This window comes from Pan troglodytes, chromosome 9 (genome assembly GCF_028858775.2).
Source record: "Pan troglodytes isolate AG18354 chromosome 9, NHGRI_mPanTro3-v2.0_pri, whole genome shotgun sequence".
Classification (NCBI taxonomy): Eukaryota; Metazoa; Chordata; class Mammalia; order Primates; family Hominidae; genus Pan; species Pan troglodytes.
In genome coordinates, this window is record NC_072407.2 from 8,247,736 (window position 1) to 8,274,525 (window position 26,790).

The 26,790-nt window shown below is 40.1% G+C and overlaps 1 protein-coding gene and 1 pseudogene across 2 annotated transcripts in view; one reads left to right on the forward strand and one right to left on the reverse strand.

Moving 5' to 3' along the window:
* The window catches only part of RRM1 (ribonucleotide reductase catalytic subunit M1), a 42,957-nt gene extending 25,125 nt beyond the window's left edge, over positions 1-17,832 (forward strand). The window contains exons 9-19 of one of the 2 annotated variants that reach the window (XM_001160029.7): positions 191-274; positions 1,961-2,122; positions 2,498-2,577; positions 3,542-3,743; positions 7,033-7,182; positions 7,384-7,605; positions 9,415-9,491; positions 12,635-12,770; positions 13,916-14,011; positions 15,430-15,618; positions 17,153-17,832. In XM_001160029.7, coding sequence (XP_001160029.3) covers positions 191-274; positions 1,961-2,122; positions 2,498-2,577; positions 3,542-3,743; positions 7,033-7,182; positions 7,384-7,605; positions 9,415-9,491; positions 12,635-12,770; positions 13,916-14,011; positions 15,430-15,618; positions 17,153-17,341 — 1,587 coding nt within the window. In that variant the 3' untranslated portion in view covers positions 17,342-17,832. Of the gene's footprint in view, positions 1-190; positions 317-1,849; positions 2,123-2,497; positions 2,578-3,541; positions 3,744-7,032; positions 7,183-7,383; positions 7,606-9,414; positions 9,492-12,634; positions 12,771-13,915; positions 14,012-15,429; positions 15,619-17,152 lie in introns of both variants that reach the window. The other variant, XM_054661933.2, reaches the window with a different exon arrangement.
* Positions 17,833-22,870: 5,038 nt separating this feature from the next.
* On the reverse strand, positions 22,871-26,247 carry LOC107967000 (olfactory receptor 52B2-like; annotated as a pseudogene).
* Between the last annotated feature and the right edge of the window lie 543 nt (positions 26,248-26,790).

Sequence of the window (26,790 nt, forward strand, 5' to 3'; positions counted from 1 at the left end):
GTAATTTATTCAACATTTTGTTGATTTTATTTGGGCATTTTTCCAAAGCAGAAGTAGAGATGGAGAGCAGGTAAAACTTCATAGATTGCTACCTAGAAATTAGGCATCTTTTTTCATAGAAGAATGGGGCCATTTTGTTCTTTTCTTTGCTGAGTGCCCTCTGTCATTTCTATCATGGTCTCTCTTTTAGACTAATGGCAATTCCAATGGTCTTGTACCGATGCTGAGAGTATATAACAACACAGCTCGATATGTGGATCAAGGTGGGAACAAGGTATGCTCCATGAATTGAAAGTACTGGAAATCAGAACTAAAGGTGATTTAGTCATATACACTTAAGATGGTTCATTTATGTGTAGTTTCTAATTACCTTTTTTTACTTGTAAAATCAATTTGAGGAGGTATAATTATTTTAATATGCATATACTTTAAATGTACAGTTTGATGGGTTTTGACAAATGTATACACTTGTGTAATCACCACATTGATAAAGAGGTAGAACATTTCCATTACCCCAAAATCTTTTCTCCCTCATATACCTTTACATTCAGTCAACCTTGTCACCCCTACCCATACATACTTTATCCCTGGCTCTAGACAGCCACTGATCTATTCAGCTTTCTTACATGATAGTTTGTTTGCAAAGAATTTCTCAAGTTGTAATTCATATAAATTTGTTACTTGAAATGGGGTTGTAACATGTGCTCTAGGTTTTTCTTTCATTTTTTTTTTATCTCTCTCTTATCACCCAGGCTGGAGTGCAATGGTGCGATCTTGGCTTACTGTAGCCTTGACCTCCTGGACTTAAGTGATTCTTCTGCCTCAGCCCTCCCATGTAGCTCAGACTATAGGCCTGTGCCACCACACCCAGCTAATTTTTATATTTTTTGTAGAGGCGGGGGTCTCACTTTCTTGCCTAGGCTGATCTCAAACTCCTAGGCTCAAGCAGTCTACCTGCCTTGGCCTCCCAAAGTGTTGGGATTACGGGTGTTAGCCACTGCACCTCGCCTAGGTTGTTCTTAAAACAAAAACAAAAACTACCTGGAATAACAAAACTCTCCCTAATTGGCTGGATGCAGTGGCTCCCGCCAGTAATCCCAGCACTTTGGGAGGCTGAGGTGAGCTGATCGTGTAAGCTCACAAGTTCAAGACCACGAGTTCAAGCTCACGAGTTCAACATGACGCAACCCCATCTCCACAAAAAATACAAAAATTAACCAGGTGTGGTGGCGAACGCCTGTAGTTTCAGCTTCTCTGGAGGCTGAGGAGGGAGGATGGCATGAGCCCAGTAGGCAGGAGGTTGCAGTGAGCCGAGATTATACCACTGCACTCCAGCCTGGGCAATAGAGCTAGAACTTGTCTCAAACAAAACAGAACAAACAAACAAAAACTCTCCCTAATTGATAGAAGAAACAGTAAAGTTGAGAGAATTGAGTTGTTTACCTTATTTTATCAACAGGATGGTTTGCAACTAGAGTCTGCCTTTTGTGACTGTAGGCACACTAATCACTTGTTAGTTTATGAATTTCTCTCTGATGGACTTTGGGGACCTTGATAAGACAGATCAACTTTTTGACCTACAATGAGAGCATGGCTTATACTGTCAAAGCAACTTCCTTTGGGCTTTATGTACATGTCATGTGGTGTAAAGAGAGCTGGGCTGTTGCTGAAGAGGAGGCTCCATCTGTAGTTCATCATGTCACTTTAGAAAAGTTAATCTTGTTTCACATTTTGTTTATATCATTCGTTCGTTTTTACTCATAGAATTGTAAAATATTACTTTTACAATTATATATGGAAAACTTACACTTTTATAATACTTTTATTTATGTTATTTAATTCCTTGTAGTGAAAATCAAAGGAGATACTTTGGGAGCACACTCCCAAAGTGCTTTGGGAGACATGATGTTTCTTTGTTTCATTTTTATTCTGAAGAGAATTATGATTTATTTACCACTAGCGTCCTGGGGCATTTGCTATTTACCTGGAGCCTTGGCATTTAGACATCTTTGAATTCCTTGATTTAAAGAAGAACACAGGAAAGGAAGAGCAGCGTGCCAGAGATCTTTTCTTTGCTCTTTGGATTCCGGATCTCTTCATGAAACGAGTGGAGACTAATCAGGTGAGAGATAGGTACTTGTTGGTAATAGCAACTTGATTCACATGAGGTTTCTCTTTTTTAGTCATCTTAAGTCATGCTTAGGAAGAGCCCATATGTGTGTGATGCCACAGAAGGCATTCTGAACAAGTTAAGAGATGCTGTGCTTGTCTTCTTATATTTCTTTTCTCTAAAGTAGATGCTTTGTGACCTAAATGCTTAAAAGGTCATGTATAAACAGGCAGACCTAGATGTTTGGGCCTGAACCTGAAAATGATTATTTCTACAGCAAATTTCCAAGAGAGCTTGTAAAAGTCACCTTATGCTTGCAGTGTTTCTAATGGATTATGGTTGGCTATTTGAAGTTTCTTATGAGTGATTTTGTCCTTTTCTTTTTAGGACTGGTCTTTGATGTGTCCAAATGAGTGTCCTGGTCTGGATGAGGTTTGGGGAGAGGAATTTGAGAAACTATATGCAAGGTATGGGAAAAATATGAAAGAAAACAATGATGTTTTAACCATGGTTTCTCTTATTTCAGGGGTCCAAATATCAAAAGTACTTGTCAAGAATCTTTTGAAGCATCTAAGAGAAAAAGTGACTAATAATTTTGGTCAGATTTGCTTCCTGACTCTTCACCAAAATTGAGTTGTGTCTTCTTCTTTCTTAAAACTTTGGAATGTATAAATAGGTTCTTGGGATTTTTAATTGATCCTTTTAAAAATTAAGATGACTAGTAGGGTTATTATTTTGCTCTGTCATATAGTACTTTTGATAAGCTATGCTTTATATTGCATAAAGGAATCATGAGTGACTAGGACACATATGTCAGTAGTTTATTAAAATTAAATAGGTCAGGTGCAGTGGCTCACATCTGTAATCTCAGCACTTTGGGAGGATGAGGCAGGTGGATCATTTGAGGTCAGGAGTTCAAGACCAGCCTGGCCAACATGGTGAAACCCTGTCTCTAGTAAAAATACAAAAATTAGCTGGGCGTGGTGGTGCACACCTGTAGTCCCAGCTACTTGGGAGGCTGAGGTAGGAGAATTGCTTGAACCTGGGAGGTGGAGGTTGCAGTGAGCTGAGATTGTGCCACTGCACTCCAGCCTGGGTGATAGAACGAAACTCCGTCTCAAAAAAAAAAAAAAAGGAAAAAAATTTAGCACAGTCTTAAGAGATTTGGCTTCCTTAGTTTTTACTCCTTTTTATTATGAAAGATATTATTGGTTTAGTGGGATTGCGATCATCTGAAGGCACCTAAAACTGCCTCATTTTCCCCTATGGCTTTAGCTAGAGTAAAATAAATATCATATTCCTTTTTTTCTTTAGCAAAACTTAGAGAAAATTTAAGAGTTTTCATAACTTTATATTTTAATGTCTTCAAGTTGTCTACAATAAAGCTTTTTTAGGGAATATATATTAAATAATATTATCTGTGCCTTTCAGTTATGAGAAACAAGGTCGTGTCCGCAAAGTTGTAAAAGCTCAGCAGCTTTGGTATGCCATCATTGAGTCTCAGACGGAAACAGGCACCCCGTATATGCTCTACAAAGATTCCTGTAATCGAAAGAGCAACCAGCAGAACCTGGGAACCATCAAATGCAGCAACCTGTGCACAGAAATAGTGGAGTACACCAGCAAAGATGAGGTAGGTAGAAAAAATTCTTCCTAGAGTACTAAGAAGAGAACCTTAGGCAGTTATTATTTGTGAATTCCTCACTTGATTTCACTTGAGATAAGTGAAGGGAGTTTGCATAGTTGTAAGCAGAAGAACACTGTTAAAGGCAGAGAGCAAAGGAAGGAAAGGGTATGATCTGTGCCTATAAATGTTTTTTAGTCTAAGCCATGTGGGAAAGACACAGTTTTTTCTTATACACACATCATTGTAATAACATTTACTCAAGAAAAATAGAAATATACAGTTATGTTAGTTTAGGACACACACAAAAATGTGTTAGGATGTACATTCAGTTTAAACTATGTAAGCCTTGAGCCTGGAAAGTGGAGGCTGCAGTGGGCTGAGATTGTGCCACTGTACTCCATCCTGGGTGACAAAGTGAGACCCTGTCTCAAAACAAACAAACAAAAAACCAAAAACAACAACAACAAAAGTATGTAAGCTTATAAAGAGAGTCCTTTCAGTGAATGGTGAGATCAAATTCTAATCTCAAGTCTGTAAAGAGACTTCACAGAAGAATCAAGGCTAGAAATGGGACATGGATTTGGTGTTTTAAAAAAAAGTTTGAGAGAGGAGCTTTCCATTTGGAAAGAGTGGTCTGTATGATACACCAGAGACAAGGCTGGGTTTTATGCAGTGTGGCAAGTAAGTCTGTTTTGATGGTGCAAGTAGATTAATTATTGGAATATGGAGAGATGGCTATGGCTGGGGGAAGGGAGATAGAAGGTAGAAGCTGACATGTCACAGATAGGTAGCCCTTGTAGGTTTCTGAGAGGAAAATAGCATCAAAATGTTAAGATGAAAAGGAAGGTTCTTGCTTCTGGTTACAGTGTCTTGCTGTGAGAAGGGATTAGAGGTTAGCCTAGGGAGATTGTTGTAGTAGTTGGATGACAGGCTGCTTTGATCTTGGATGTAAACTATGGAAACGAGGAAGGAGTAGATCCTCAATTCTAGGACCTTAAAAAAAAAGACAAATGAAAAGTCAGGAAGTAAATGGAAAGTGAGTTAAATATACTGCTAAGGTTACAGTTTAATTCAAAATTTATTGTGCAATAGCTATATGTAAAACACAATGTTAAGTGCTCTGAGAATATAAATAAATATGCTGCCCTCTGGAAACTTCTAATTTAGTTGGGAGAAATCGACATATATTGAGGTAACTATTATGCAAGACAGATTATATTATAGAGGCTAGAGTGACATTTTAAAATAAAAATCAGATAATGTCATTTGTCTGCACAAAACTACTCTTTGGCTTGCTAACCCATGCAGAATTCCTTTTTTTGGGGGGGCGTCAAGATTTCACTCTGTTGCCCAGGCTGGGCTGTGGCTCACTGCAACCTCAACAGAGTTCTTTCTTTTTGCAAATTGAGCTATAATTCACTCTTTTTAAAATGTACAATTCAGTGTTTTTTTTCTTTTCTTTTTTTTTTTTAAGTATATCTGCAAGTCTGTGCAACCATTACCACTATCTAATTGTAGTATTTATTTATTTTATTTTATTTTTTTTGAGACAGAGTCTTGCTCTGTCACCAGGCTGGAGTGTAGTGGCTCGATCTCGGCTCACTGCAACCTCCGCCTCCTGGATTCAAGCAATTCTCCTGCCTCAGCCTCCCGAGTAGCTGGGACTACAGGCGCGCGCCACCACACCCAGCTAATTTTTGTATTTTTAGTAGGGACGAGGTTTCACTATGTTGGCCAGGATGGTCTCAATCTCTTGACCTCGTGATCCGCCCACCTCAGCCTCCCAAAGTGTTGGGATTACAGGCGTGAGCCACCGTGACCGGCCTGTAGTACATTTTTATCACTGTAGATAATGAAACCCTTTATCCATTAGCAGTCACTCCCTGTTCCCTTCTTCCCTCAGCCCTTGACAACCACTAATATATTTTCTGTCTCTAGATTTGTGGACATTGTGGACATTCCATAGGAATGGAGTCATATAATATGTGGCCTTTTGTGTCAGGCTTCTTTCACTTAACATGTTCTTTTATTCATGTTGTAGCATGTATCAGTACTTCATTCCTTTCCATCCAGAGTTCTTACAGTGCCCTACAAGGTCCTACACAACTGGATAACCCACCTCATCTGCGGTTACTTTCTCCTTTGTTCACTTTGCTCCAACCCTATTAATTTTCTTGCTTTTTCTCAAACATGTCAACCATGCTCCTACCTCAGGATTTTTGCTCCTTCTTCCCTCTTGAATGTTAAAATGCACCCCCTCTTCCCATAGCCACATGATTTGCTTTCTAACCTGTTCAGTTCTTTGTTCATATGTAACATTTTCAATGAGGTCTTTCTTGACAATTCTGTTTAAAAATTATACCCCCTTCATCTTTATCCCCAGTACTCTCTGTCTTCTTTTCCTGCCTATTTTTCTTCCTGGCATTTATTAGACTTCTGTGATTCAGCTATATTTAAAAAAATGGGTATTTGGCAACATGTGTAGAATGGAGTAGATGTGAAGGGCATCAAGAGTTCAACTGGGAAACTTTCAGTAGTCCATGTGAGAGAAGTTAAGACTTTGGCTTGGGATAGTCATAATCAAAATGGAAAAGAAAGTGTATTCATTCAACATTATCAAGACTTACTGTGTGCCAGATGTGTTGCTAGTGCTAAACATATAAATATAAATAAGATGATCCTTGTGTGAAGAAGCTCACTGCCTCGTGTAGTGGAGAAATCACTGGAAGAGCTTTTTCAGAAATCACAAATTGAGATCCATTGTTGCTAAGGGCTTGTCAGAATGTCAGTGAAGGTGAGGTGGACGTGTGTGTTTTGAAGAACTCTGCAGTGATGGAAATGTTCTGTATCTGATGGCTATTGAGCACTTGAAATATGACTAGTGCAACTGAGAAACTCAAATTTTATTTCATTTTAAATAGATATATGTAGCCAGTGGCTACCATATTGCAGGGCACTCATCTACTGAATAATGAGATAGGTATATGTAAAAAGCTAATTATAACATAGTGTGATATATGTCTGGTAATAGAGCTGTGTACTGTGGAACATAGGGTTCTCTCTCTATCTTACCTATTTTGCTGATGCATGTTATAGCTAACACATATGACTAGGTAATGAAGAAATAGAATCACTGGGATTTAGAAATGGACTGATGAATGATGAAGAGGGAGAAGTCAAATATAAAAATTTAAAATTTTAATGTCTGAGTATTAGAGGCTCACATGGTGGTGTAATTGACACAGGAAGTAGAAATAAAAATTGTGTGATTCTTGACCTGTTTTTTGCATTCCAGGTTGCTGTTTGTAATTTGGCTTCCCTGGCCCTGAATATGTATGTCACATCAGAACACACATACGACTTTAAGAAGTTGGCTGAAGTCACTAAAGTCGTTGTCCGAAACTTGAATAAAATTATTGATATAAACTACTATCCTGTACCAGAGGTATGAATAGATTTCTCTGCTTATTAGTAATTATTGAAATCCAAATTGAAAGGAATCAATCATGATCTTCAAGTCATCATTTAAATGGTTATCAATAAAATGGTTTGAGAAAAAGAGGTAGTCTGTCTCATTTGGTACAGAATGTTGCTTTTCCTGTTCAGTAATGTTTTCTCCTTTTCTTTAAAATCTGTTGACACAAAGGCATGCCTATCAAATAAACGCCATCGCCCCATTGGAATTGGGGTACAAGGTCTGGCAGATGCTTTTATCCTGATGAGATACCCTTTTGAGAGTGCAGAAGCCCAGTTACTGAATAAGCAGATCTTTGAAACTATTTATTATGGTGCTCTGGAAGCCAGCTGTGACCTTGCCAAGGAGCAGGGCCCATACGAAACCTATGAGGGCTCTCCAGTTAGCAAAGGAGTAAGTATATGGATGGAATTGTTTTTGCCTGTGAGTACCTGTAGTGGGCTGAATGGTGACCCCACAAAAGGATATGTCCACATCCTAATTCCTGGAACCTGTGAATTTAATTTTATTTGCTTCAAAAAAAGGGTTTTTGCAGATGTAATTAAGAACCTTGAGATAAGGAGATTTACCTGGATTATCCAGGCGAGCCCTAAATCTAATGACAGTTGTCCTGCAAGAGACACAGAAGGGGAAGCAACGTGACTATGGAGGCAGAAATTGGAGTGTTACAACCACAAGCCTTGGAATGCTGATAACCACTAGAAGTTATAAGAGGCAAGGAACAGAATCTCTTCTAGTGCCTCTGGAGGGAGTGTGGCCCTCCCAACATGTTGATTTTGGGCTTCTGGTCTTCAGAACTATGAGAGAATAAATTTTTGTTAAGTTACCAAGTTTTTAGTAATTTGTTGCACCAGCCATAGGAAACTTAAATACCTTTGTCCTCTGGAGTAAAAAGGATACTCTGTTTTAATCTCTTATTTAGAACTAGTCATTGCTAAAGTAATGTAAGAGGGATGCTGCCAATGTTAGTTTTCTGTGGATTAAAACATGGCATTCGTTATCTCACAGTTTCCACAGGTCAGGAGTCCAGACTTAGCTGGGCCTTCTTTTCTGGGTCTGTGTTCAAGATGTTGGTAAGGGCTGTGATCTCGTCTGAGACACAGAGTTCTCTTCCAAGCTTACCTGGTTGTTGGCAGAATATATTTCAAGGACTCATGGCATCTTGCTTCTTTAAGGCCAGTGGGAGAGACCATCTCTCGTTTCAAAAGGGGCACAGTCTAGTCTCTTGAGGGTTTTTACCTGATAAGTTAGGTCCACATAGGATAATGTCCTCACCAGCCCCCCGCCCCGCTTTTTTTTTTTTTTTTTTTTTTGAGACAGAGTCTCACTTTGTTACCCAGCTGGAGTGTGTGGTGTGATCTTAGATCACTGCAACCTCTGCTTCCCAGGTTGAAGCAGTTCTGCTGCCTCAAGTCTCCCGAGTTAGTAGAGATGGGGTTTTGCCATGTTGGCCAGGCTGGTCTTGAACTTGTGACCTCAAGTGATCCGCCTGCCTTGGCCTCCCAAAGTGCTGGGATTACAGGCATGAATCACTGCACCTGGCATAATCTTCCTTTTATTTAACTCAGAATCGGCTGATTTGGAACCTTAATTACATCTGCAGAAACCTTTCACCTTTGCCATAATCACTGGAGTGACATGCATCCTATTCTCAAGTCATGTCCATACTCAAGTGGAGATTATAAATAGCCTGTGCACCAAGGTGTGGGAATCTGGGAAGCTGTCTTAGAATTCTGCCTTTCCCACTGCCTTTATTATCAGTACTATGATTCTTTTCTATATAAAATGTTAATTTCATTTCTGACATTCCTGCTGATATTAGAAAATCTAATGTGTGGTTATTAGAAAATAGGTGTTTTTAGCTAAGTAAACAGATCAAGGGACAGATGAAGGCACTGAAGAAAGTAACATTTTTAGTGTTAAAAAAAGAGAATGTGTCAGCCACACGCTTTTATGAATGTTAGAGTTTTCTGGTTTGTAGATATGACATGGGATAATCCGTTTTCTTAGCCTGCTTCTGATCAATATGACTACATGGAATTTTGTCCAGGAAAATCTCTGGAGCTTGTATTCCTCATAGAGGTTGATTCGAAGACAGCATTTGTTGGGATGTGGGGACATGGCAGCTAGTCATTTGTGGGGTTTTTTTTTGGTCATAGTTTTAACTTGCTGTAGAATAAATTTGAGTTGTGTATTCCTTAGATTCTTCAGTATGATATGTGGAATGTTACTCCTACAGACCTATGGGACTGGAAGCTTCTCAAGGAGAAGATTGCAAAGTAAGTGAAAAGATGTAAAGTAGCTTTGAAGGCAGAAGGGTTTAGGTTCACCTTCTGGATCTTCAGAAGTTAGATATGTCATTTTAACTTCTTAAACTCATTTATTACAAATGGGGCTAAAATGGCCTATCTCACAAAACTATTTTGGGAAAAAACTTCGTAAGATAATGTATATAGTAACCTGGGAGTTGCTTGGCACAATGAAAGCATTTCAGTACCTGGTAGGAATTACTATTATTAGTTGATCTTATTTTAGGGACTTAACACACCTAGATTAGGTAATTTTCTTTCTCGTTAAAGCTTTTTCCCAACTATGCTTTTTTTTTTTTTTAATTTTTTTTTTTTTTTAATGTTTTTCATTCTTATTTATTTCCCAATTTAGTTACGTCGGGCATACAAATGGCTTTTGTTTGAATTGATTGTCATAGGAATAATGGATTTTGGAAGAGTTTTTGGAGGGTAATGTGTTTAGACTATATGAAAGAAAAATTTTAAAATTGAGTTTTTGTAGGCCTTTCAAACTAATAAGCATAAGGGATTCGAAGGCAGACAGAATGTTTTGCAGAGTGAATAACAAAGCAAATTGTTTTTGTTTTCTATCGTGATGACTTTGTCATTTATGGGTTAATGCATATGCAAAGTGATTAATATTTGGAGAGTGAAGCAGTAGCTTTAAAATGCTCTTAAAAAAATAACTGTTTGCCTTAAAATTGTTAAATTAAAATTATTTTCCTACTCAAATAATACATGTTAGAAAATTTAGGAAAACATAGATTTGGAAAGAGAACACGAAAATTATACTAATACTGCCTCCCCCAGAAAACCTGTGTGCATCTTAGTGTCTGTCATCCTTTAGGTTTTCTTCCAAGAGTACACACACATGTGTGTTTACATGGAAATTCAGCTTTTAAGAAAAAGGACCTGTACTGTATTTTTATATATATATATATATATATATTTTTTCCTCAAAATACTATGGCTTAGTTTTTTATATACATGACTTTTTTTTCTAATTTCAAAATTAGTATATGAACACGAATTTATTATTAATAAAGCTCAAATACAGAAATAAAATAGAAAGTAAAAGCCCTTCTTCATACTTCTGCCAACCATTTGTCTCAGAAAACAAACCAAAAAAGTAACCTATTCTTTTTCCCAGAGATAAGGCTTGTTAATGGTGTGTATTTTTCTAGATCTTTTTCAGTACATTTGCAGATAGGTACACATACACGGTTTTGTCATATAAATGTGATCAAACTTGATGTATTCTGGGCTGGGCACCGTGGCTCACGTCTGTAATCCCAGCACTTTGAGAGGATGAGGTGGGTGGATCACTTGAGGTCAGGAGTTCAAGACCAGCTTGGGCAACATGGCGAAACTTAGTCTCTACTAAAAATACAAAAATTAGCTGGGCGTCGTGGTGCATGCCTGTAATCCCAGCTACTTGGGAGGCTGAGACATGAGAATCACTTGAACCTAGGAGGTGGAGATTACAGGGAGCCGAGATCATGCCACTGTACTCCAGCCTAGGTGACTGTGACTCTGTCTCAAAAAAAAGACTTGACGTATTCTGAGACTTGTTATTTAGTGATTTATTTTGGAGCTCTTTCTCTTTTAGTACCTGTAGGTGTACCTAATGTTTTTAATTATTATAGACAATTCCATAGTTTGAATATATCATATATGTAGGACTTTTCACAACATTTACCTGTCTGTAGACAGATGATGTTGCTATTTTACAGATGAGGAAGTAAAGACATGAAGATAGTTGGTGGTTTGCTTGATACCTCACTACAAAGTGACAGAGTAAGGTGGAGAACCACCCCCCAAAAAAAGTAAATAAAAAAATAATAATAACTAAAAAGTAGGGAACCCAGTTGTATTAGTCAATTCTCACACAGTTATAAAGAACTGCCTGAGACTGGGTAATTTATAAAGGAAAGAGGTTTAATTGACTCACAGTTCCGCAGGGTTGGGGAGGCCTCAGGAAACTTACAATCATAGCAGAAGGGGAGGCAAACAGGTCCTTCTTTAATACGGCGGCAAGCAAAGTGCTGAATAAAGGGAGAAAAGCCCCTTATAAAACCAGATCTTGTGAGAACTCACTATCTCATGAGAACAGCATGAGGGTAACCTCCTCTGTGATTAAATTACCTCCCGCCAGGTCCCTCCCGTAACGTGGGGATTATGGGAACTACAGTTCAAGATGAGATTTGGGTGGGGACACAGCCAAACTATATCCAGTTGTACAGACTCCGTCAGGATATGAGGCTGTATGCTAAGCACTGTATGAATCCATAGGTATAGAATGTAGGAAAGACAGGCTCTTTGTGTTTTAAAAACTTCAGACTAAGAAAACAAGTAGTTAAGGTATACGGAAAGGTACAGGTCAGAGAAAATGTTTGCAGAGTAGATATTTGTATTTGACATTTGTATTTGTGCCTGCCTGATGAGGAAAGATGTTTTAAAATTGGTATCAATTAGGCTGAGCTTTGAAGGTGAGCCAGGGGCAGTTGGGAGATTTCTCAGTGTGTCAGATAGTGTATTTTCTCTTATTAGTCAAAAGATGTTAACCTTCTTCCAGGAACTTATAATTGAAGAATATACTTTGAGCATAATTTCTTCCTCTTTACAGGATAATGGAGAATTGTGGTGATATTTCTCTGATTCTGACCACTTTCTCATCATTATTTTTCCAGAAGGGGCCTAGCACAATGATTTTATAGGCACTTAGAAAAGAGTGAGGGTTGGATGAGTGTAACCTAATACAGGTGGGGAGCGCTTCAACAGTGATTTGAATATTTCCCTACGCAAGATAGTGTATCAAGTGTTATGATTCCTGAGTGCCACAGTCCAAGTGGCATAAATCATGGTATGATAAGGATAGCCAACAATAAAAATTGTACTAATTCAGTTTAGGAGTCAGGCATTTAAGAGGAGAGTGGGCTATAATAGCACCCATACTGTGGAATTGCCTCCCTGTAGGAGTTTAATTTGAAAGTCAACATGTGAGTTCAATGCATGTATGATGTTACATTTATATTTACTACATTTATCTACATTTACTACAGTGACTTAAAGTAGCTGCTTTCCTGGCAGATTGTAGCTTTGGGACTAGTACCTGATAATCTTCTTTTCTTTAGGTATGGTATAAGAAACAGTTTACTTATTGCCCCGATGCCTACAGCTTCCACTGCTCAGATCCTGGGGAATAATGAGTCCATTGAACCTTACACCAGCAACATCTATACTCGCAGAGTCTTGTCAGGAGAATTTCAGGTGAGCAGTTCACAACCAGCCCTACAGGGAGATCTTTCAAAAGCCTGATGTTGGGAGTAAATGCTCACTCATGTTTAATTTGCCCATTTTCTTAGTTTGGGTGCAAACTTTGATAAAGACAGTCATCTTCATCTCTAATATTATTATTTGTTATTAATATTTCAGCACAATAGGCATTTAATAAATAATCTGTTGAAAGAATGAGTGAATGAGGGTCGAGTATGAAAGTAAGTTGTTGATAGTAGAGTTAACATGATGTTTAACCATTATGTAATCATAGTGATATATTCTATAACTTCTCCCAGATGCTTAAGATACTCAAAATGTATAAAGAAGTATCATTTAAGGCAGTGGTTCTCAGACTTGGTTACCAATTAGAATTTATGGTGGGTGAGACCAGTGGTTTTTTCTTTGTTTGTTTTTAAGGTTCCCAGGTAATTCTTATGTGTAGCTAGGGTTGAGAACCTCAATTTAAAAGACTATTTGTGAATTTCCAGATATCTTGAAATAAAGTTCTGTAAAGTTCGAGAAGGATACGTTTCCAATTTTTTTAACCTAAGTATTTATAGATTTACCCATCTTAGGCGCTATTCTTTTCACTTTTGCAAATGCCATGTTTCTTTTTTAATGAAAATATTTTTTCAGCTTTATTAAGGTATAATTGACAATAAAAATTGTGTATAAATCCAAGGTATACAGTATAATGATTAGATATGTGTATATATTATATAATGATTACCACACCACAATGTTTTTGTTGTTGTCGATATTGTTTTTGAGAAAATGTCTCACTTTGTCACCCAGGCTGGAGTGCAGTGGCATGATCTTGGCTCACTGCAACCTCTGCCTCCTGGGTTCAAGCAATTCTCATGCCTCAGCCTCCTGAGTAGCTGGGATTACAGGCATGCTGCGCCACCATGCCTGGCTAATTATATTGTTTCTTGAATAACAGATGTCAAGATCTTAAAGGAATATAGCTTTCGTGTGGTGGCATTGATGTCTCGTCTTTATAAAAGATAGAATTTACCAAGCAATCTAGCATTAAATAATTCTTAAGTGATTTTAGTTTAAGCTTCAAAGCTGTAGTCTTTTCTAAGCAGTCACTGTTATTTATTTCTTCATACATTTTCTGCTTTTCCATTCAGATTGTAAATCCTCACTTATTGAAAGATCTTACTGAGCGGGGCCTATGGCATGAAGAGATGAAAAACCAGATTATTGCATGCAATGGCTCTATTCAGGTATAGAATGAAAATGAAGTGTGCTCTGCAGGGGCTGAGTTGGACATTGTGGTACCTCCTCACTCATGCTAGACAATGGAGAGAATGACTTCATTGTGTTCATCTAGGCTTTGCTTATGTAGCTCTGTTCACCTCTGCATTGTTGTGCTAGGATTGTACACATCTTTACATAACCCTTACCATCTTGTTTTTATGCAATAATATAAAAAAGTAGTTCTCAATTTTTCTGCATCTTAGAATCAGTTGGGGAGCTTTTAAAATCCTGAAGCTTAGGTTGCATTCCTTACCAATTAAATGTCTAGGAACAGGAACCAGACATCAATTTTTTTTTTTTTTTTTTTGAGACGAAATCTCTGTCGCCCAGGCTGGAGTGCAGTGGTGGAATCATGGCTCACTGCAACCTCTGCCTCCTAGGTTCAAGCGATTCTCCTGCCTCAGCCTCCCAAGTAGCTGGGATTACAGGTGACCGCCACCACGCCTGGCTGTTTTTTGTATTTTTAGTAGAGACAGGGTTTCACCATATTGGCCAGGCTCCTGACCTCAGGTGATCCGCCTGCCTTGGCCTCCCAGGGTGCTAGGATTACATGCATGAGCCACCGTGCCTGGCCTCAGACATCAATAATTTTTAAAGATTCTTTCGGTGATTCCAAAGTATATCAAAATTTGGGGGATCATAGATAGAAAGACTGAAATTAAGAGAGTCAAGCTTAATTAAAAATCATGGTTGAGGACTGATAGTCCAAAAGACAGAGTCACAAATCGTGTAAATATTTGCAACTAAGAGTCAAGAGGCATTTATTTGCAGATAGAGGTGTCTGGCTAAATGTTGGTCTGCTTAGCAACACAGATGAAGAGTCCTATAACAGTTCCATATTTAATGACAGAAACTGTAGCATTAGCCAGTCTGTGTGTTTTAATGAAAGTTAACCCTAGACCTAAGAAAACCTGATTTCGGATTCCAAAGGGAGTTTGGAATCCTAGCTTATTTAAAGGGTTTTATCTCATTGCTTCCCTTGATCCCTGTGAATTACAGCCCTTATTTTTTGTGTTTTCTGCAAAACTCAAGGGTCATTTATTGCTGCTTAGCTCTGACTTTTCCTTTCTTTAAGTGCCTCTAGAAGAATGAATGTTTGGGTCATAAACCAATTAAAAAATTAAAAAATTGGTTTATGACCAACAAAAAAGGGATGCTGAAATTACTATCACCAGATTGATATTTGGTTGGTTAGATGGGGGTTTTGTTCAACTTTCTAAATAGTCTTGGTAAACTTGATAAGGATCATATCATATGATACTGAATGGTAAGGTCAGATCTGGCAGGAAGTAAAATGAAGGTCAAAGCTTGTGTCACTATTCTATTAATCATACACTGCTTTCTTTAACTGGAGTAAAGTAAACGTTGGGTTTTCCTTCTTTAGAGCATACCAGAAATTCCTGATGACCTGAAGCAACTTTATAAAACTGTGTGGGAAATCTCTCAGAAAACTGTTCTCAAGATGGCAGCTGAGAGAGGTGCTTTCATTGATCAAAGCCAATCTTTGAACATCCACATTGCTGAGCCTAACTATGGCAAACTCACTAGTATGCACTTCTACGGCTGGAAGCAGGTTGGTAGAGAATATCAAGGAATACTTAATTGCCAGCTTGAGATATTTTGGCATTGGAATGATTTTATGTTTTAGCCATCTATTAAATATTATCACGTAGAAGTTCTTTAAGTTCAAATCCAGAACGTTAAAACCAACCCATGGTTTTTGTAACAGAACAAGGTCTTGCCTTGGATTTTCTTGTTTCTGTTAGGTTTATTTCCTTCTTAGGTTTGAAACCTTGTAGTTACCTGTGATGCTTTCCTTCCTTTACTGTTCGTACAATTACCAAGTTGTGTTGATTGTTCCTTTGTATTATTTCTTAAATATCTTCCTACCTTTTCTGCTGCTATTATTCTAAACTGACCTTATTGCTTCTAGGATCTCTGCTCCCAGCCATTTTGTGTGCATTACCACCATTGCTCAGATAAAACTTTGCACACGTCAACCCACTATTCAAAAACATCCATTGTTTTCTCACTTTATAAAGTGAAAGCCAGCTTACTTAGCTAGTCGTTGCCAGCTGTAAAGTCTGGTGATTTTGGATTATGTTCTTATTCCCTGATAATGTACTGGGTATTTAAGTAGAATTATAAATTTGTTTTTTAATTTAACATTTATTGAACATCTAGTATGTGCCAGGACTGAGGATACTGAATAGAAGATGATGATCTTTATCTTTGAAGTCTTGTAGTCTGTTGTTACACAGAGACACAGTCTAGCTCTCTAAATAGTTATAACCTAAGGCAGACATATTGTCTTGGGCAAACCTGGAAGTCACATGCATAAAAACAAAGACAAAAGAATAAAAATGTTTGACCTTTCCAAAGAGATAAGCCTGTTTTAGGAGTGAAAAGAACAGGATATTTCTGTCTGACTCACAAAGCATTTTTGAGAGTACTCCTAGAGGAGACAGAATTCCAAGTTTAAAAAAAGTTTGATCTGGTTCATGGGAATGTATTTTATTTTATGTATGTATGTATGTATTTTGAGACAGAGACTCACTCTGTTGCCCTGGCTGGAGTACAGCGGCGTGATCTTGGCTCACTGCAACCTCTGTCCTGGGTTCAAGTGATTCTCGTGTCTTAGCCTCCTGAGTAGCTAGGATCACAGGTGTGTGCCAACACGCCTGGCTAATTTTTGTATTTTTATTAGAGATGGGGTTTTGCCATGTTGGCCAGGCTGGTCTCAAACTCCTGGCCTCAAGCAATTCACCTGCCTCGGCCTCCCAAAGTGCTCGGATTACAGGTGTGAGCCACTGTGCCTGGCCAGGAATGTATTTTATTTTATTTTAATATTATTGTTTTATTTTATTTTATACTTTTTTAGACGGAGTCTCGCTCTGTTGCCCAGGCTGGAGTGCAGTGATACAGTCTTGGCTCACTGCAACCTCAGCCTCCTGAGTAGCTGAAATTTATAGGCATGTACTACCCCTCTTGGGGGATTACAGGCATGAGCCACAGCGCCCAGCCAGGAATGTATTTTAAATATTGGTGTGGAATGTCTAGTATTCTTACAGAGTTTCTCCTAATAATTGTCTTTACTTTCCTTGTAGGGTTTGAAGACTGGGATGTATTATTTAAGGACAAGACCAGCGGCTAATCCAATCCAGTTCACTCTAAATAAGGAGAAGCTAAAAGACAAAGAAAAGGTATCAAAAGAGGAAGAAGAGAAGGAGAGGAACACAGCAGCCATGGTGTGCTCTTTGGAGAATAGAGATGAATGTCTGATGTGTGGATCCTGAGGAAAGACTTGGAAGAGACCAGCATGTCTTCAGTAGCCAAACTACTTCTTGAGCATAGATAGGTATAGTGGGTTTGCTTGAGGTGGTAAGGCTTTGCTGGACCCTGTTGCAGGCAAAAGGAATAATTGATTTAAAGTACTGTTAATGATGATAATGATTTTTTTTTAAACTCATATATTGGGATTTTCACCAAAATAATGCTTTTGAAAAAAAGAAAAAAAAACGGATATATTGAGAATCAAAGGAGAAGTTTTAGGAATGCAAAATAAGTCATCTTGCATACAGGGAGTGGTTAAGTAAGGTTTCATCACCCCTTTAGCACTGCTTTTCTGAAGACTTCAGTTTTGTTAAGGAGATTTAGTTTTACTGCTTTGACTGGTGGGTCTCTAGAAGCAAAACTGAGTGATAACTCATAAGAAGTACTGATAGGACCTTTATCTGGATATGGTCCTATAGGTTATTCTGAAATAAAGATAAACATTTCTAAGTGATTGTATGAGGTTAATTTTGTCATTTACTTTCATATAAAAGTCAAATTTGAAAAACACATTTTCTGTTCTTTGAGAATTCAGGGAGGAAATTATATGCCTTTTTCTTTTCCTTTCTGTAGTAAAATATACCTAATATACAATTTACCATTTTACCCATGTTTAAACATAAAATTCAGTGGCTTAAGCACATTCATAGTGTTATACTACCATCACCACTATTTGTTTCCAGAACTTCATCATCCCAAACAGAAACTCTGTATCAATAAGAACATTAACTCCCCCTTTCCCCCCCAAGTCCCTGGTAACCTCTATTCTACTTTCTGTCTCTATGAATATGCCTCTTCTAGGTACCTCGTATAAATGGAATACATGTCTGGCTTATTTCATTTAGCATAATGTTTTCACAGTTTATCCATGTTATAGCATGTATCCAAATTTCATTCTTTGTGTATACCACATTTTTTTTTTTTTTTTTTTTTTTGAGACAGAGTCTTGCTCTGTCACCCAGGCTGTACGATCTTGGCTTGGCTCACCACGTCTACCTCCTGGGTTCAAGTGATAAGTGATTCTTGTGTCTCAGCTTTCCAAGTAGCTGGGACTATAGGTGCACGCCACCATGCCTGGCTAATTTTTGTATTTTTGGTAGAGACTGGGTTTCACCATGTTGGCCAGGCTGGTCTCAAACTCGTGGCCTCAAGGGATCTAGTTGCCTCGGCCTCCTAAAGTGCTGGGATTAAATGCATGAGCCTCCACACCTGGACTACCACACTTTGTTAATCCACTTATCTTTTGATGGACATTTGGGTTCTTTCCTCCTTTTAAGGAATTTTGACTAATGCTCTTGTGAACATTGGCTTAAAAGTATCTGTTGAGTTCCTGCTTTCAATTTGTTTGGGTATGTATACAGGGGTGAAGTTGCTGGAAATTATGGTGATTCTATCTTTAACGTTTTGAGGAACTACCAAACTTTTCCACAGCAGCTACATTATTTTACATTTCCACCAGCAATACAATAGGGTACCATTTTCTCCACATCTTCATCAACACTTATTTTTCATATTTTTGTTTTTGTTTTGTTTTGTTTTTTGAGAGAAGGTCTTGATCTGTTGCCCAGGCTGGAGTGCAGTGGTACCATCATAGCTCACTGCAGCCTTGATCTCCTGAGCTCAAACAATCCTCCCATCTCAGGCTCTCAAAATCTTGGGGTTACAGGTGTAAGCCACCACACCCAGCTCATATTTTTTATAATAGCCATCTAAATGACTTGACAATTTCATTATAATGTGTCTTGGTGTGGGTCTCTGAGTTTATCCTACTTGGGACTTACTGGGCTTATTGGATTTGTAGATTCACATCTTTTGTTAAATTTGGGTTGTTTTTGGCCATTATTTAGATAATTTTTCTAACCCTTTCTCTTTCCTTATAGGGACTTCCATAGTGCATCTATTGGTCGACTTGACGGTGTTCCATAGGTCTGTTAGGCGTTGTTTACTTTTCTTTATTTTTTCTTTCTATTCCAAGACTTGATAATTTCAGTGTCCTATCTTCCAGTTTTCTGATTCTCTCTTCTTCCCGCTCAAATCTATTGTTGTGCTCCTCTAGTGAATTTTTCATTTCAGTTATTCTTTTCAACTCCAGAATTTTTATTCTTCTTTGTAATTTTTGTCTCTGTTGATATTCTGATTTTGTTAATCATTGTTTTTCTGATTTCCTTTACTTATTTGTTCATCTTTTCCTTTAGCTCTTTGAGTATATTTAATACAGTTGTTTTAATGTCTTTGTTGAGTAAATCCAATGTCTTGGCTTTCTCAGGGATGGTGTCTATCATTTTTTCTTGTTACTTTGAATGGGCCATGTTTTCTTTCTTTCTTTTTTTTTTTTTTTGTATGCCTTGTGATTTTTGTTGTTGAAAAATGGGCATTTGACTGTTATAATGAGGTAACTCCAGTAATCAGATTCTCCTACTCCGGAGCTTACTGTTTTTTGTTTCATTGCTATGTTGAAGACTGTAGTATTCCATTTGAGACATTTCCAAACTTTTTTTTTTTTAAGACAGTGTCTCGCTGTGTCACCCCAGGCCAGAATGCAGTGGTGTGATCTTGGCTCACCGCATGCTCTGCCTCTGGATTCAGGCAATTCTCATGCCTTAGCCCCCTGAGTAGCTGAGATTACAGGTGTGTGCCACCATGCCTGGCTATATTTTGTGTTGTTAGTAGAAATGTGGTTTCGCCATGTTGGCCAGGCTGGTGTTGAACTCCTGGCCTCAACTGATCCACCCACCTCAGCCCCCCAAAGTGCTGGCATTACAAGTGTGAACCACCGTGTCCAGCCCAAACTAATTTTGCAGACTATTCTTTGTCACGTATGATCGCCAAAGTCTTTGTTCCTTTAATGCATGTTCAGTTAATGTTTTGACAGAGATATATGATACCTTCAAACTTTTTGTCACACTAATAAGATTGGCTGGTTGCTTTTAATTGCACTGGACAAATTGGAGAAAGAAAAGGATGACTTTAGTGATTTGAATTCTCAACTTAAGTACTAGACCTGAACATTTCTGTTTCTGCTTTGAAAGGAACTTTACGTTCTGTAGCTGCAGAGTTGAGATTTCTGAAACCAAACCCAGAATCTCATTTTGCAAGTGCCTGAGTTACAACGCAAATTGAATTCTGAGCCTTGCAGGGTGCCTTTGCTATTAAAGTGAGGATATTGACTAGGAATGAATGGGATCCTGAAAATTGGAATGGTGACATATGGGAAGATCCTGATGAAGCTGGTAATATTGAATCTCTAAATTCTGATGAGTCTTCATTGCCAGTAGAAGCAGAGTTAACTGATTTACCCAAACTGATTGTACCTAATTGACATTAACTGCTTTCCCTGAGGAAACTGATGTCTTCCTCTGAGATAATTGCCTTGCAGGACACTGCTGATTGTCCTCAGGACCCACCCTGACCACCCCTCTTTGGTTCTAAACCTATAACTAGATTCAAGTCCCAGCAGGCCCCAAAGGTGAGGTACAAAGTGAGATCTATGAGGAGGTGTGCTACACTCAAAAAGAACTACATGATTCTTCCCATTTGAGAATACGTGTGGAAATGGATATTAAGGATATGTGATAATGGTGGAAGGAACTTAAAGTTGGATCAGGCTCAGTTTATTGATGGGGCCCACAAAGCAGAGATTTTGGATTTAATATTGCAGCATGGGGGATCAAAAAGTGCCTGCTCTAGCTGGTTGGTTGGTTGGTTGGTTGAAACATGGACCAAAATTTGCCCTAAGTGAAGTTGAAATGCCAGTCCTGCCTTGGTATACTATAGAGGAAGTAGTTCAAAGGCTTAGGGAGATTGAAATGTTAGAGTGGATTTATCATTTAAAAGACCAGCTCTCCCACCCTGAGGGAAGTCTGGAGGACACTTCACCATGACCGTGAGAAGTAAATTTGTGAGGGAAGCCTCAGCATCCTTAAAGACCTCTGTGATTGCTCTTTTCTGTAGGTCTGAAATTACAGTGGGAATTGCTGCCACTGAATTGGGAAACCTAAATTCAGTGGGAGTAATTGGATCCCATAGTGCCAGGTAGAGACACTTAATTGCCAAAGGCAGAGGGGGGAATAGTTACTATAATGGACAGCAGAGTTAAAGCAGCAATCAGAATCGTCTGACTTGGCCAGATGCAGTGGCTCACACCTGTAATCCCAGCAGTTTGGGAGGCCGAGGCAGGCAGATCACTTGAGGCCAGGAGTTTGAAATCAGCCTGGCCAACATGGTGAAAGCCTGTCCCTACCAAAAATACAAAAATTAACCCGGTGTTGTGGCGTGCATCTGTAGTCCCAGCTACTTGGGAGGCTGAGGCAAGAGAATTGCTTGAACCCAGGAGGCAGAGGCTGCAGTGAGCTGAGATTGTGCCACTGCACTCTAGCCTAGGTGACAGAGCGAGACTCTGTCTCAAAAAAAAAAAAGTCTGACTCACAGAGATACGGTTTGGCTAGATGATCATGGAGTTCCTCGAGGTGAAATACATGGGGAATCTATTAAATTCTAACTTGATCTATATAAGCAGAAGAGTTTCAGGTTAAGTGAACAAGTCTAATTTGAATAATAAAACCAGAATTATGGCCCCTCAATCAATTCCCAGATTTGAACTGGTTTACAGACCCAGAACCCCTCGAATGAAAGGGAGACCAAGTCCCCTTGAGGAAGGATCCCACTGCTCTATCAAAGATATATACTGTTAAATCTTTCTCCCAGCCTTTCCCAGAAGGATCTATGGCCTTTTACTAGTAACTACATTGGGAAAAAGAGATAATCAAACCTTTTGAGGATTACTGGACACAGACTCTAAACTGACACTAGTTCCAGGAAACTAAAATGTCACTGTGATCTTCCAGCTGGAGTAGGAGCTTATGGAGGTCAGGTAATCAATGGAGTTTTACCTCCAGTCTGTCTCACAGTGGCTCCAGGGATCCCTGAAACCATCCTGTGGTTATTTTACTATGCAGTTCGGGAATGCATAATTGGAATAGATACACTCAGCAACTGACACAGAGAACCAACCATATTGGTTCTCTGACTTGAGTGAGGGCTATTAGAGTGGGAAAGTTCAAGTGGAAGCCACTAGAACTGCCTCTACCTAGGAAAATGAGAAACCAAAATCAATATTGCATTCCTGGAAGGATGCCAGAAATTAGTGCCACCATCAAGGTCTTAAAGTATGCAGAAATAATTTCCACCCCATCCCCATTCAACTCACCTGTTTGGCCTTTGCAGAAAATACGAATTTTGGAGAAAGACAATGGATTATCATAAGCTTAACTGGGTGATTACTCCAACCAGAGGCAGTTCTATTGCTTGAGCAAGTTAACACATATCCTCATACCTGGTATGCAGCTATTGATCTGGCAAATGCTTTTTTCTCCATACCCCTTAGTAAAGACCACCAGAAACAAGTTTGTTTTCAGCCGGCAAGGCCAGCAATACACCTTCGCTGTCCTGCCTTATGGGTATATAAACTCTCCAACCCTATATCATAGTTTAGTTTACAGGATTTTGATCAGCTTTCTGTTCCACAAGATACCACTCTGGTCCAATACGTTGGTGACATTATATCGATTGGACCTATCAGCAAGAAGTAGTGACTTCTCTAGACTCATTGGTAGAATACTGGCATGTTAGAAGGTGGGAAATCTCACTAAAATTCAGGGCCACCTTCTACACAGGACAATTCCTAGGCATCTAGTGTGAGGCATGTCGAGATACCCTTTCTAAGGTGAAGGATAAATTGTTGCATCTGACCCCTCCTACAAGCAAGAAAGAGGCATGATACTTAGTGTACCTCTTTGAGTCTTGGAGGTAAAAAATCATGGTAACCATTTCCAGCTTGGTTATGGCAATTGAGTGCCTCCACGTGCCACTCTGAAATCTAATTACTCCCATTGAATTTAGGTTTCATTTGGAGCAGCACACTGGGGCATGCTACTCCATCCTGTTTACCAAAAGCTGCTAGTTCTGGGGCCCAGAACTACAGAAGGCACTGCCACAGGTCCAGGCTGCCAGGGAAGTTTCTCTGCTACTTGGGCCATCTGATCCATCAGATCCAGTGGTGTTTGAAGTGGCAGTGGCAGATAGAGATGCTCATTGGAGGCTTTGGCAGACCCCTGTAAGTGAATCACAGGACAGGCCCTTAGGATTTTGGACCGAAGCCCTGCCATCATCCCCTGTGGGTAACTACTCTCCTTTTGAGAAATAGCTTTTGGTTTGCCTTAGTAGAGACTGAACACTTAACCATGGGCCACCAAATTACCATGTGACTTGAGTTGGCTGTTGTCTGACTCAACTTGCCATAAAATTGAGCATGCACAGTAGCAGTCCATCATCAAATGGAAGTGATATATACAAAATCAGGCTCAAGCAAACCCTGAAGGCACAAGTGACCATGAAGAAGTGACCCAAAAGCCCGAGGTCTCCAGTTCTGCTACACTGCCTTTTCTTCCCCAGCCTGCACCTATGGCCTCATGGGGAGTTGCCTATGATCAACTGACAGAGGAAGAAAAAACTCAGGCTTGTTTAGTAGATAATTCTGTGCAGTGTGCAGGCACCGCACCCCCTTTCCGGGACATTACCTGAACACTCTTCCCTTCTGTAGATGATAAGGAGCTGTGGAAGTTTTTTTTTGTTTTGTTTGTTTTTGTTTTAATTTTGAGACAGAGTTTCACTCTGTTGCCCAGGCTGGAGTGCAGTGGCTCGATCTTGGCTCACTGCAGCCTCTACCTCCTGGGTTCAAGCGATTCTCCTGCCTCAACCTTCCATGGGACTACAGGCGCACGCCACCACACCGGGTTAATTTTTGTATTTTTGGTAGAGACGGGCTTTCGCCATGTTGGCCAGGCTGGTCTCAAACTCCTGGCCTCAAGTGATCTGCCTGCCTCGGCCTCCCAAAGTGCTGGGATTACAGGTGTGAGCCATTGCCCAGCCAGAGCTGTGGAAGTCTTTTAAGCAGGGGTTAGCTTTTAGGTAGATCACATTGGCTGTCATAGGAAGAATGGCCTGACTATGGGTTTGGTTCCGACTTTGATCTGGATCCCAGATCAGGGCTTAGTCTGGTTTTTGGGTCAGACTTGGGCTCCAGTGCAGGACCCTGTCTGTGTGCCTGAGGTCAGCACGGTGGCCTCAAAATGTGACCTGTGTGTTTGGCTGAGTTTGGGTTTCCCAGGGTAGGGTCTACTGTGGTTTTTGGGTCAGACTGGGACCCCGAAGAAGACCTGGTCTGGGTGTGTGTCAGACTGGGGACCCTTGGGCAGGAGCTGACCTGTTTGTGTGGGCTAGACTGGACATCGCAGGGTAAACCTGACCTATGTGCCTGTACAGCTTGGGGATCTCAGGAAAGGACCTCACTTGTGTTTGGGACTGACTGGACTCTAGAACCCAGCCTGCTACCTGGATTAGACTGGAAGCCTCAAGGATGACCTGTGTATTAGGTCAGAATAAACTTCATGTCAAGCTTAGGCTATGTTTGGGAGAGACTGGGCTCCAGGGAAGTGCCCGCCTGTTTATTTGTTTCAGACTGGGTGTTGTTCAGACAGGGCAGGTTGTGGTCTGTATGACTTGCTCTATAAGACTACCTTAGTGAAGCCCCATACATCCAGATATTAGTTGGGACTTCCTCAGGAGTTGGGAGGAGGACAGAGAAAATAAACCAAGAAGGATAAATAGGTAAATGCAATTTTATTACTGGGGGTGAAAACAAAGAGCATTCTAAGAATTTAACAAGCAACAGTTGACCAACAGGGAACCTGCTGTTGAGCCCATAATCTGCTGAGGAAATTTGAGCCTGTCCCTGAGTACTGCCTGCTTATCTCTTCTCAGAGATCATAGCCCCAACTTCCGAAGTTAGTAAAGTCCCTCACCCTGGCGGTTTCCAGTCTCATGTTCTGCAGCCTCTTTGGCTTCTCCCCAGCCTTCTGGGCTGTTTCCTTTTCACAGAGCATCTTTTCTACATGTTGCTGGATCTCCCTAGTCCTCACCCCATAAATGACAGGATTCAAGGCTCCTGGAAGCAGCAAGTATATGGCACTGAGTAGATTCTGGACATTCTGGGACACAGTCTTGGCTACTCAGAAGGTGATGGAAGTGGAAAGACCAGAGACGTAGATGGAGAGGATGACCAGTAGGTGGGAGCCACACATGTGTAAGGCCTTGGCTTGGGCTCCCCAAGAAGAGATCCGGAAGGCAGCATAGATGATGTGGCTGTAGGAGGTCCCCAGCAGGGCCATATCAGAGGTTACAGTGACCAACCACATAGCCAGCCCCAGCCAGTTGTTGAAGGTCAGGTCTCCACAAGCTATGCTCAGCAGTGCAATGCACTCACAGGTGAAGTGTCGAATCACTACTGTCCGGCAGAATCGGGCTTTTGCAGTTAGCACTACCAAGGGCACTGCCACTCCCAGGCTCTGTGTCAAGGCAAGAATGGCCAGCAGTCCCAGCAGCTGGGAGGTCATCAGGTCAGAATAGCAGAGTGGGTGGCAGATGGCCACGTAGCAGTCCAGGGCCATGGCCAGAGGAAGTTGTAGTCCAGGAGGAGGGTGAAGTAGATAAAGAACACCTAGGCCAGGCGGCCATGCAGCGATATGGGGTTAGCATAATATACAAAGCCCTCCAGCATTTTAGGCATCACGGCTGTGGCAGCACGAATATTGACAGCCAGGAGCACAGTGATGAGCATACACGTAGGCTGATGCAGATTTTGCCGGGCAACCACTGTGTGGATGACCAGGGCATTGGCAGAGATGATGGTCACAAAGAGGAAGACAAGAGGCAGGACCAGAAGGGGCCACCACTCTCGAAGTCCAGGGAAACCCACCAGGAAGAACTTGGTGCAGGAGATGTTGAAGGTGCTTGTATTTCCATCCTCACCCATTAGCTTTGGCCCTGGGCTGGCACCAAGAGTGGGGATCAGAGACTGTTAGAACAAAATGGTCAATTTTAAAAAGACTTTTTCTGTTGTAGACACTGAGGAATTTATGATAAAAGCCCACTTCTTCATGTATGTATTCCTTTGGGGCACAGATAAGTACCAAGCCAGGTGTTGTAGGAACTACACAGTTACCTACAATCTTTGTAGGTAACAATCTTTGTCCTCAGGGAGCTCTTGGCCTTATGTGTGTGAAATGTAAATGTAAACTTACAAGATACTTGTTTACTTGTAATGTTCCAGATATTTGCTCAGTAAAAGATTAGGAGGAGAAGTAGGTGTAGTATACACAGGGGAAAAAGAGTGACAGCCAGAGACAAAACAAGAAAGGTTAAAAGAAGACTCTTGATTCAGAGGAAGAGAAAATATTAGAAGAATCTTTGATCCAAGGAGTCTGGGAAAGCCCAAGTGGGGCTTAACAGGGAGAGAAGAACCAGCCGGGAATGATGGCATCACTTGTGTGCTTGGGACACACTGTGGCGAGGAGAG